The sequence below is a fragment of the Ovis canadensis genome, chromosome 1, assembly GCF_042477335.2.
Source record: "Ovis canadensis isolate MfBH-ARS-UI-01 breed Bighorn chromosome 1, ARS-UI_OviCan_v2, whole genome shotgun sequence".
NCBI lineage: Eukaryota > Metazoa > Chordata > Mammalia > Artiodactyla > Bovidae > Ovis > Ovis canadensis.
Genome location: NC_091245.1, coordinates 218,101,354 through 218,114,138, shown reverse-complemented (window position 1 = coordinate 218,114,138; position 12,785 = coordinate 218,101,354). Strand labels below are relative to the sequence as shown.

General features: G+C 42.5%; 1 protein-coding gene across 18 annotated transcripts in view; it reads right to left on the bottom strand.

Moving 5' to 3' along the window:
* TNFSF10 (TNF superfamily member 10) overlaps positions 1 to 12,785 on the bottom strand; it is a 31,938-nt gene that overhangs the window by 15,006 nt on the left and 4,147 nt on the right. For all 18 annotated transcript variants that reach the window (XM_069560018.1, XM_069559968.1, XM_069559923.1 and 15 more), the window contains exons 2-4: positions 8,126 to 8,263; positions 4,952 to 4,994; positions 1,058 to 1,159 (exon numbers count right to left, since the gene is read on the bottom strand). In XM_069560018.1, coding sequence (XP_069416119.1) covers positions 1,058 to 1,159; positions 4,952 to 4,994; positions 8,126 to 8,263 — 283 coding nt within the window. The remainder of the gene's footprint in view (positions 1 to 1,057; positions 1,160 to 4,951; positions 4,995 to 8,125; positions 8,264 to 12,785) is intronic.

The window sequence follows — 12,785 nt, the reverse complement described above, 5'->3', positions numbered from 1 at the left end:
ACCCAACAAACTTTTCATTCAATAACTGATGCCTGAAATACCTTTAACCTAGGACAAAATCTCTCACAATAATAAAAGCACTACTTGCTGAGTACTTACAATGCACTAGCATTTTGCATTCATCTTCACTATTTTGTGAGTTAAACGTTCTCTCTACTTTTTATGTGAAGAAAATGAAGCTTGGGACTTCCCTGGTTGTCCAGTGGTTAAGACTTTGCCTTCCAAGTCAGGGTGTTTGGATTCCACCCCTGGTTGGAGAGCTAAGATCCCATATGCCTCTTGGCCAAAAAACCACAACATAAAACAGAAGTGATATTGTAACAAATTCATTAAAGACATTAAGAATGGTCCACATCAAAAAAATCTTTTTTAAAAAAAAAAGAGAAAGAAAATGAAGCTTGATTGAGTTAAGCAATTTCCTCAAAATGAAGAACTTGGTAAGGAGGAGCTGGGATTCCCATGTGGGTGTTTCGATTACAAGACTCACACACTAACTTCAGCAATATATGAACACCTGTTCTCCAGTTAAAATTAGGCTTGACCTATTTGGTTAACTATTTGAAAATAGTTAACTATTTGAAAATAGATTAACCTATTTGGTTAAACTATGTGAAACTGACATTTCCATAAGTGCAAAGTGGTCAAATATTGGCCATTTTTTCTTTTTGTGGTTCAATCTAACGCAAATGTCACGGGGCGGGGGGGGGGCGGGGGGTGGTGACTCACTAGAAAGTAGGTGACTGATTTAGAACCTTTGCAAAGGAGAAAGATTTGATGAAAGAGTGAGAAATTACTTTTAAAAAAAAGAAAAGCAAAAATGGGGGCATGGGAAACTCTAAGTTCTCTCGTTTCAGAATTTTCTTGAGGTCAGTTTTGCCGGGCAGTAACTAAGCTACTCATCTTGTAATCTTGCTTCTGAAAAGAGTCAATCTGAGACTTGATTGCTACTGACCACTTTGTAGATAGCCATATAAACATTCCAGATACAAAAATAAATTATTTAGAACAAATTCTTCCCTTCCCTTCCTTTAAACCATATATTAATAATTTATCTTACCTAGAACTGGCAACGTACTTCTTTTCCGATTGCTTCCAGTTATATGAGCAGCTACCCTCTTAGGACCCTTTTCTCTGTCTAGGTAAGGATTATATTGCTTTTCTAAAAGAGAAGTAACAAAGAATCATCAGCACTTGTCAAGCTACTTAGCAAATACATTGCTGTTCACAGCCCTTGTCAATCAAGCATAGTAAACACACTGGACTCCCAAAGTTGATTATATGGGTTTCCATAAAACCAACCTACATTTTAGTATTATGAGCAGTCTACTTCAGCCTATGTTTAATTCACAAAATACTTTAGATAGAAGGAATAGGCAGTATCTTTAGCTATAATTTATTGGCATCTCAGGGGTAAGGTTCTACTAGAACATAACAAAGTGAAGATCCTGACACTTTTACTAAACAATAATAGTAACTAAACTGTGGACATATAATACTCCTGCTGAGGCATTAAAAGTGCACAAATAACCAGGTACTGGCAACTTTCCACTTTGAGCTGTATGTAGAAAAAGACTGATACCAATTCTAATCATTTCAATTATTTTTTCCTCTTATCTACTCTAAAGGAACAGCAATTACAAAACATCATTCACTATCTCAGACGGGGTTTATGGCTCAACTTTCTTCGTGGCCACAGGATTCCATGGTTTACATGTCCATAGATGCCACAAACTGGTATCCAGCAGTTACTTCTCTCACCTCCCAAAAGGTATATGGAACGACATAATGGTCATGATAATCAGTGTATGAACATATAAATCATTGATTCACTAGATCACAATAAACAAATCACATTTACTGACCACCATCTGAAGTACTCTAGAGCAGACTAAATGACTACAAATTCAACAAATTACTCTTTTAAAGATCAGCTAAAACTTCTCAGGAGGCTTACATTGGTTGTTAAGATCAATTGTATGGTTTCACCAAACATGTCCACAGACAAGGCAGTGCTTCCATGGGGGATTCAAAGATTAATCACGGATAGTATAATCTGAGCCTTCAAGGGACTTACAGTGTTTAGGGAAAATACAAATTAGAAAGTGAAAATTGACCCATGTGAAACATAAAGGAAGGGTGATGAAAGATTCCTATTTGTTGGAAAGCTGAGTCAGGGGAACTTTTGGACTAAGGTCCCTTCATTCGCTTACTCCAGCAAACCAAAGTGCCCATTACATCTATGCCAGGCACTCTTCTAGGAACACAGACAAATAACTATAAACAAATGAAAGCAAGAAAGCACTTGAGGTGCAGGACAATTATCTGAAATGAGGGAGGGTGGAGAGGGTTAAAGTTCACAACAATGGGAGAAGGGTGTTCGCAGGGATCTAGAACAGTGTCCCCAAGACAAGATGCACACAGCATTCCTGGGACACAGGCGTCAGAGGAGTTCAGTTTCGGGCTTGAATGAGGAGTTAAACTATAGAGGATTTGAATGTTAGGCTAAGAGATTTGGATTTTACAGACATGAGAAGACTTTAAACAGTTTTTAATCAGGGAAGCAAAAAGATATGTGTTGTGCTTTAGGCTAAACTAACTCATAGTAAGGTCTGATGCTAGAAACCGAGAGGGCTAGAGATTGGTGAGTTAGTAGACAGTTGTAATTGATCAAGGTCTGAGAATAGGAAGCCTCCATCTAGACTAGTAGTAGAGGAAACTGAAATGAGGGGACAAAATTCCATAGGGGAGAAAGAAATAGGAAGAAGACTTTATCTGCTATTGTTACTTATTCAGGATAGTGGGTATTTGTACTACATTGAAGACCAACACAGCTTGGGGATGTACGGTCAATGACATGTTACTCTCAGAATACTCAGCTTTCAAAGTTGATGTGTTCATTTACTTTGAATCTCCGGCAATAAATAATTCATAATGTCTTGACTGCTCTGAGACTTTAACACTTTGCTTTAAAACATTTGGTAATTGAATCCAGTTACAAATATCTTGCATTTGAGGTCAATGCAAGGATATAGGAAAGCCTAGATATAAGAGCAAAATTTGAAGAGAGGAAATTTCCTACAGACCATAGCAAACAACTCCCGGACAAGAAGCCTATGAATATGTATATTTGGGTGTCATGGATACATTTTGGTATACTGAGAAGTATGTGATTTCTGCACCCCACTGGGATGAATATAAAAAAGAATATTTTTCTCCCAGAACTGAAAATAGTACATGCGCCTTCTGTAAACCATGGATCTGGTGTTCCTCATTAGAAGAGTTGGAGGGACTTCCCTGGAGGTCCAGTGGTTGAGGATCTGCTTTGCCATGCTGGGGATGCAGTTCTATCCCTGGTTGGGGAACTAGGGTCTACACGCCATGGAGCAACTAAGGCCATGTGTCACAACTACCGAGTCTGAGCACCACAACTAGAGTGTCCATGTGCCGCAAAGAAAGCTTCCACATGATGCAGCAAAGATCCCATGTGCCATGACTAAGATACGAGGAAGCCAAATAAACAAATATTTTAAAGAAAGAAGAGATGGCATGTTCATCATTCCCGCTACCACCTTTGGCTTTGGGGAAATGACCAGAAAGAATGCTTAGAACTTGGGACCAGGTCTTGCCTTCATATTTAATAAAGGATGGTGGGAGTTATCAAGGGATGAGGAAGATTATAATGGGAAAGGATAGCTGAAAAGTGGGAATACATCATTAACCAAATATCTATTTTAAAAACTGTTTCTTCTCTGCCAAGATGGTGTACTCCAAGACTTTAAGTCTGTGGTACATGTATGGAGGCCTGTATGACTGTTAGTAGGGGAAAATGGGGTTGTGGTGAGCTAAATGTGAAGAAGCAGCAAATTTAATTCATCAGTTACTTGATTAACAAAATCTGTATTAAGAATTTGTATGTAGACAGAGATGGTGGTGGGACAACACTGTGAAGGCACGAATTGTCACCAAATCATATGCTTCAAGATGGTTAATTGCATGTTATGTGAATTTCACCTCAGTCAAAACATGCAGGCACACACACACACACGTGCACAGGCACGCCAAAGGTGGTGCAGGTAAGGCCCAGGGGGATAAAAGAGGATCTGCTAGGCTTGAGATATAGAGGTAAGTCTAGGTACAGAGAGGTGAGAGAAACAGGCATGTTTTCAATCTTTGTAGATCTTTTATGTAGTAAGGAATCAGAACACAGAGAATATATTTTTTTTCTTTGATTTATACACATGTACTTATCAAAGGAAATTAACAAAATAAGTATGACAGAAAAACAGGATGTGGGGAAACTTTCTTAGAAAGCTGATCAGAGAAGTTCTCTCTGAAGAGGTGATGGGGATGGAGGATGAGAAGGAGATGTGAAAATCCAAGAATGGGAGAAGCCAGACAGAGGACCAGAGAAGCTGGTTTGGTCTTCTCTGAAAGACCCACTGAAAGGGGATGTGGGTTAAGAGCCGTTGGCCGACCGTCAGTGGAGATGGCAAAGGTGTGGGGATGCAGAACGAGGATTTTGGGTGGGGAGAAGGATTGCTGGGAGAGAGATGATGGAGCAAAATTTTTGCATAAAGAAAGGCTTAGAGCCTAGGCATGGTCAGAAGCAGAGAAGATGGGTAACTTTGGACCCCTTATTTTTTCCCAGCTGTGCTCCAGAAAGCTACCCACATTAGAAGGTAAAAACAAAGAATGGAAGAAGTTGAGATGAAAGGTAAATCCACATTGGAAGAATAAAATTCCCATGAAATAAAGTTCATACCTGAGGTGGGCCTCAGATTTGGTTCAAACGCCAATGCCAAAAGGGAAACAGAATCAAGCATCTTGAGTTACTGAGCATCAGTCAGAGGTAGGATGTTTGGGTAGGAGTAGAGAGCAAGAGGATAGAGAATTACTCACCTTATCAGGAGGTTAACACTAGAAAAATTAAAACAACAACAAAAAATAATACCTGGATTTGTAGGAATCATTTCCTCAAAGGTTCTCAAAGTCATCTGCAAATAGTATTGAATAAAGCTTGTTAATTTCCCTAAGCATTTAAACTGATTATTGAATGTCTATTGCTCTTCTTGCTGATGTCTAACAGGAAATTTCTGCACTTAAGATATCAACTTAGGCAGCTTTAAGTTGTTCAAGCAAAGAGCATGTAGGTTTGGGTGGGAGCTGGGGTAAATACAGAGGCAGCTGTCCCTACTATTGATGAAAGGATGGTCTTCTGTCTGAGAGACTTCTGTTTCTGGATGAAGGCTTTGAAATGCCATACCTGGAGCACCACAGAAAGGAGGAGTCATTTTTCTCCACGTTAGGTCAGCCTAATGTGCCGAGACTTCCTTGTGGCTAATAGACGTGATGGCCATGTCACCTCACTTTCTGGGAGGTGTGTCTGCATACAAGCATGTATATAAGTGCATTGTCTGTGTGTGTCTGCAGGCAAGCATGTGTACAAGTGCACTGTGTGTCTCTGAATGTATGCGTGTGTTAGATTCCAGGGGCTTGAAATTATTGGACATACCCAAGACTGAAGGTGCAGGGCACACTCCCTTTCTCTCATGACACCCATAGACACGCACAGCCCATTCAGTGGTGACCTGCTAGCACCATGTCACTCTCTCATTTCTGAGAATGTGGCTGAGACATTCTCACCTCATATCATCTTCTTTCCCCACTTGCTACAGTGGGGAAAACCACTAAGAAAGAATGAATTTGAGCCCTTCTGTTCAGTGAGCCCACCCTGACATGACTCACCCACAGCTTTAAACTCCTCTCTATTCAGTCCTGTCCCCCGCCCCTGCTCACCTTTCCATTCACCGTTGTTGTTTATCACATAACTGTCAGAAACTTCCTCTGTACTCCAGCCCCATATCTACGTTTTCCTTTGTCAAAAGCCCTGACCACAGATAACAGATAAAGGACACTGGTGTGTGGGAGGGGAAGCAAGGGCCTCAGCACATTATCTCTGTCACTGGCCTTCTGAGCCAGAAAGGAAAAAGGAGGAGCAGGAGAAGGAAAAGGCTAATTCTTACAGTGTGGTACTGCTAAGTCGCTTCAGTCGTGCCCAACTCTGTGCGACCCCATAGACGGCGGCCCACCAGGCTCCCCTGTCCCTGGGATTCTCCAGGCAAGAACACTGGAGTGGGTTGCCATTTCCTTCTCCAATGCATGAAAGTGAAAAGTGAAAGTGAAGTCGCTCAGTCGTGTCCGACTAGTAGCGACCCCATGAACTGCAGCCTACCAGGCTCCTCTGTCCATGGGATTTTCCAGGCAAGAGTGCTGGAGTGGGGTGCCATTGCCTTCTCCGTTACAGTGTGGTAGGCAGAAAAAAAGAACCATTATGAGACTTCCCTGGTTGTCCAGTGGTTAAGACTCTGCCCTCCCACAGCATGGGGCACCGGTTCAGTCCCTGAACAGGGTAAAAAAGATGCCCAAGAAATAAGATGCCACGTGGCACAGCCAAAAACAAAAGCACACAACAAAAAAACAGAATGGTTAGAATATAAGCAGATGAACTGGATTAAAATTTGTTCATTATCAGCCCTGGAAACTTTTCTCAAGTTACTTAACTGATATGGACTATTTTAATTTCTTTATCTTTTTTTTTTAGAAAAAAGAAGATAATAAGGATTCCTTCCTCACAGCTGTTTGAGCATTAGGGGAGATATTAATAACATGTGGAATGTCCATAAAGGACATTTATGGAAAATGATCTGTTCGTTTATATGGTACCTGGAAATATGGGGAAGCCTTCCCCGCTCCTATGCTACACTTTCCCCTGCCCTGGGTGCCCTCCCTTCTCTAGTTAGTGGCAGGATGTGAGAATGGGGGGAGAGGGGAGGAGCAGGAAACCCCAGCCACACTGCTCTCTCACCTCCCCACTTCCTGCCCCCGGGTCCAGCCCCTCCTCTGTCTCCAGATTTCTGCTCTGCTTCTGAGTTTCGCTCCTCTGCCACCAGTGGTTTGCCACCCTCTCTGATCCCCGGGGCCGTGGGGTCTCACTCCTCAGCTTCCTCAGGACCCTTTCCCAATCTGGGGTCTTTCCTGGTCCTTGTCGCTTGGGGCGATGGCGTTCCAGCCGCTTCAGGACTGCCTGTGTGCAACGAGCGCTGCACCTGTGTTTCCAGGGCAGCCATGGAGCAGATGGGTTTCTCAGACAACCAGGTGGCGGTCTGATTTTACTTGTCATAGAAATAGCATCACAGGGGATATCTGGGCTTTACTGTGAGGGCTGCTTAGGGCTATAAATTGGAGCCTATAGAAAGGCACACTGAGCACCAGACAGACTAATAATCATTTCTTTAAACACATCCTCCTCCTACTCTGGGAGTGTCCCCAGTAATTGTTTAAGAATGATTGTGTATCCTAGTTTACAGGGTATTTTCGTATCTGTATTCTCGGCGGACCTTTCCAGATAGGCAGAAGGTAAACGTTACTAACGCCATCTTACAAATAAGAAAGCAGCCTGAGAAAAGAAACTCTGTTTGACCTGTCATGTCACTCAGAGTATAATTACATGATCACATCTAGTGAAATAAACTGTTAGCTACCATAATGTTTCTGCTAGAGAGCCTATGTAAGCAGTTTTCACAAGCAGAAAATAATATTTTGTAATGTGTAATTTACTGTGAATTGAGATGCCATCACCTTCAGTTTCTCAAAGTGTATCTTTTTTCCCTTTTCCCTTTTCCCTCTTTCTTCAGCTCTATATGTGTACAAAAATAAAAGACTGAATTCCAGAGACCAACAATGTGGGAAAAATATAAAATATCATTATTTGGTTTCTTTTGTCTTCTGAATAACAAAGAAACCCCACGCACATCCTTTATTAGTGTGTGACCTTGGACATTTTGTTCTGTCTGTGCCTCATTTCCACAAGGTGAGATAAAATAGACTAGATGAGGACGCTCTTTGGAAGAGAGGAATAAACTCTAGAGCAGGCTTTGGTCAGGACCCTCTGCGGGGTGGATCCCACCTTTTCCTACTTCTGTGAATTTGAGGACAATCACTTAAACACTCCGGGTTCCAACTTTCTCCTTTACAAAATGAGGACTCTAGACTTCATGATCTAAAATATTCTTTCTCCTCTGAACCTCCTATGCCCACTGGTAAAGTGACACCATGGTTCACTTACCTTTTTAACAAACAGATGGAGTTGTGACTTTAGTTCCCAGCAGGGATTGATCATACTCTCTTCATCTCTGGAGTCCCAGGAACGGTCATCTTCCTCCAAGAAGCAACCCAAGCCATTTTTAAAGTATTTGTCCTGCATCTGAGTTGAGATGGATATAACACAGTATTACACACAAGTGCTTTTTCTTTTTGCTCATTTGAGGAACTAAAAAGCCTCTTGATGAAAGTGAAAGAGGAGAGTGAAAAAGTTGGCTTAAAGCTCAACATTCAGAAAACGAAGATCATGGCATCTGGTCCCATTACTTCATGGCAAATAGATGGGGAAACAGTGGAAACAGTGTCAGACTTTATTCCTTGGGCTCCAAAATCACCACAGATGGTGACTGCAGCCATGAAATTAAAAGACGCTTACTCCTTGGAAGAAAAGTTATGAGCAACCTAGACAGCATATTGAAAAGCAGAGACATTACTTTGCCAACTAAGGTCCATCTAGTCAAGGCTATGGTTTTTCCAGTAGTCATGTATGGATGTGAGAGTTGGACTGTGAAGAAGGCTGAGTGTTGAAGAATTGATGCTTTTGAAGTGTGGTGTTGGAGAAGACTCTTGAGAGTCCCTTGGACTGCAAGGAGATCCAACCAGTCCATTCTGAAGGAGATCAGCCCTGGGATTTCTTTGGAAGGAATGATGCTGAAGCTGAAGCTCCAGTACTTTGGCCACCTCATGTGAACAGCTGACTCACTGGAAAAGACTTTGATGCTGGGAGGGATTGGGGGCAGGAGGAGAAGGTGATGACAGAGGATGAGATGGCTGGATGGCATCACTGACTCAGTGGACATGAATCTGAGTGAACTCCGGGAGTTGGTGATGGACAGGGAGGCCTGGCATGCTGCAATTCATGGGGTCGCAAAGAGTCGGACACGACTGAGCAACTGAACTGGACTGAACTGAACAAGTTAAAATAACAGAAACTGATGACATGTTCAGAGAACTCTTATTATCTTGCATAAGAGCATTGTCTGAAGTAAAAGTAAGCATGGGGTCTTCCATCCTATGAATAAAGGTAAGCAGTTGGATGTGGGAGAGAGGAAACAGGCGTGGGCCAGGCATCTGGGGTCACAATGCCTTCGTGGCCCCTGCCTTTGGATAGCTGTGTGTCACTCAACAAGTTGCCCCTTCACTTCAAAATCTCTTCTTCATTCGCATTTCGAGCTGGTTCCCTGCGGTGATCTCTGAGGGCCCTTCCAGCTCTGACATGGTATGACTCCCACTCTACAGTTGGAAACCCACGCAGGTACAAAGTAGGCAGTGGAGTCTGTTTACATTCCAGGATCCCCCCACCAAATTAAGCCCTTTAGGGCAAAGGCAATGTTCCATTTCTTGATCTTAGCTCTGACTGTCTTGGTGTTTTTGTTGCTCAGTCACCAAGTTGTATCACCCTCCTGCAAACCCCATGAACTGCAGCATGCCAGGCTTCCCTGTCTTTCACTCTCTCCCTGAGTTTGGTCACACTCACGTCCATTGAGTCCATGATGCCATCCAAACATCTTATCCTCTGTCGCCCCCTTCTTCTCTTGCCCTCTTCCCAGCATCAGGATCTTTTCCAGTGAATCAGCTTTTCACATCAGGTGGTCAAAGTATTGGAGCTTCAGCATCAGCCCTTCCAATGAATATTCAGGGCTGACATCCTTTAGGATTGACTGGTTTGATCTCCTTGCTGCCCAAGGGACTCTCAACAGTCTTCTCCAGCACCACAGTTTGAAAGCATCAATTTGTTGGTGCTCAGCCTTCTTTATAGTCCAACTGTCTTAGTAGATTCTAGCTATTGTTGTGATGTCTGCTCCTCTGGATAACAGAATGAGGACTACATTGCTATTAGATATTTGAATCTTGCCTCATTAAAAGTTTACACCAGTTAGGGATTTACCTGCAGAGACTTGAAATACCACTTGAAGGCTCCCTTATTCTGGTGGGGGGTAAATATTTACAATGACTAGATCATTTTCTGCAAAGTTTGCACTTGATGTTATGCAAACACACACACACACAAACACGTGCACAGCTTACACACATACACTCCAGTCCATCTGGAACACTCCAGGATGACAACTGATTAACCTCATGAAGAAAAACAGGATGTTCATGCAAGTTCAGATGGGTCTTTTTTCCTGTTTTTTATTTTTAACAGCTGGGATTCAGATATTATTTCTATATACAAATCCACTGAAATGCCTTTCTCTGGAGAAATAAGTGGCGAAATAGTCATTTTATCTGTTATCTGAATAAAGGGGACTTCAAAGCTTAAAGGAAAGATCAAATGTAAGAATGATCTGCTTCCTTCTATAGAAAGACAACCTCATTCCAAATCAAAATGACTTAAATACTGATGAGAATTTTCGGTGAGAGTCATGTGGGTCTGTACTGTCAGCTACATACTCCTTGGACATTTGCTCAGGTCTCTCAAGCATAGAAGTGACAAACCTGACTTAATTCCTTCCCCACTGGCATAGAACATTCATTTACTTTTAAGTAAACGCTTATTTTCTTTCTTCCTTTTTAAGATTACGGGAGTAAAACATTTGCCTAGGAGATGCAGTGGGGGTGACAGGTGGGGGCCGCCTAAATTATGACTGGAGATGAAATTAGGCACCATTCCTTTGTTCCTACCCACCTCCATGTTCTTCAACTGTAATCTGCAATTTATGTGGGAGCTTAAAAAGCCTTTCCAAGGAAAGAACTCAATTTAGAAATAAAAGAGCATGTTTAGCAAATTGCAGGGAGGATCAGAGAAAAGAGCTGGATTTAGCAGCAAGGCTTTAGGAAAGTTCCAGAAGAATAGTTTTATTAGACATTGTCCAGCCCAACAAGACTAGGTATTCCTTGGTCAGTTACTAATTTGATGAAACTGAATAAATAAGCTTAACTGGGATTTCCCTGGTGGTCCTGTGGTTAAGACTCTCAGCTGCCAATGAAGGGGTACAGGTTTGACTCCTGGTTGGGGAACTGAGATCCCACATGCTGTGCGGTGCAGCCAAAAGATTTTTTTTTTTTAAAAGGCTTAACTAACTTTCATAACCTGTTGGGACAAAACAATGTGCCTGACACAGAACGGAGAGAGCAACTCACCTTCTTACATCATAGCAGTTGGAAAGTGCCCAGGACGTGGGGTCAGGGTTGGGACAGGGCAGAGTTGAGAGGTGCTGGGATCAGGCAGTCAGGGTAGCTGACAGCCCCTGTGAAGTCAATTGGAGTTTGAGAGGGTGGAAGAGACCAGAGGCCAGCCCAGATCAGGACCAACTGCTGGCCTCTGGAGATCCTCTGGAAATTTTCCAGAAACATTTTCAGGAGGTGCGGAAGGATTGCCTTGAAAACTAAGGTCCTAAGGAGACATGGGAGGGAGTCTGACAAGCTAGTGTGACTCCACTGGTAACCCAGATTTAATGAAACCTGAAGATGTAGAGGATACAAAGACACCCTGGAAAACAGAAAATTACAGAATACTTTTCTAAAAGTAAAACAAGTAAAATCCTCCTTGATCCACCCTCATTCTACTTCCCAGTTTACCTTTGGAGGATCTTTTTTTTATAGGGTTAAGATCAGACTGGGTGTGGACAATTTTGCATATGGTTTGGGCTTCCCTTGTGGCTCAGCTGGTAGAGAATCCACCTGCAACTTGGGAGACTTGAGTTTGATCCTTGGGTTGGGAAGATCTCTTGCAGAAGGGAAAGGCTACCCACTCCAGTATTCTCGTCTGGAGAATTCCATGGACTATACAAAGAGTTATTTTTACTTTACTTTTAAGACTATATAAAAATGTCATTTTCTTTAGATCTGTATGACAGTCATATGGATGGCATGGATAGTTTTACAACATTCATTGTAGAAAATTGATAAAATATAGAAAAATAAAAAGGAAAAAGAGGCACCCATAATCCTGTCATCTAGAGATCACAACTTATTTTTCCTCCTAGATATTTTTATGCTTATGTATTGATTTCTGAACAACAGAAAGCCACAGCCACCCTGCACCCCTTCCCCAAGCTTCCTATCTGGTAGTTTCCTTCACACACCTGGGCCAATACAGGTGAATGACACATGGGTAAGGGGGTGCTGTGGCTATTCTAGGAATGATTAATGACGCTTAATCTCTCTCCCCACTTCCTTTCCACACCCATTCACACTTTGAGAAGGAATTTTCTATAGTACTTCAGTGGCTGGGACTGTTCTCTTGCTAACCACATCTGGATATTGGGGGCAAGGGGACAAGTGTGCTTTTTTTAAATTTGGACACTTCTAGGAGGAGAGACAGCTACGGCACTGGATGCCTGCGCTCCTGTTCTAGGAGCCCTTGGTTCTGAGAAGTGGATTCCACTCAACTGCTGGTGGTGCCATTGCAAACACTGTGGTTGTCCAGGCCAGGTACAACCAGTCCTTGGCAGGGCTTGAGGTCAGGGGTGTGGACTCCTTTGCTAGCTGGCTGGCTCAGAGACCTCAAGGTGGCAGTCCTGACCCTCTCTGCTGCCCAGCCATTAGTCTCTGACAATCAGTTTCTGCAAATCCCAAATAGCATAAAGGATCATTTATGGAGCCCAGTGGATAAGGGGCTCCTCCTCCTTTTTCTTCGCCATCTATGATGACACAGCAACAGGTAATCCCCTTGTCAA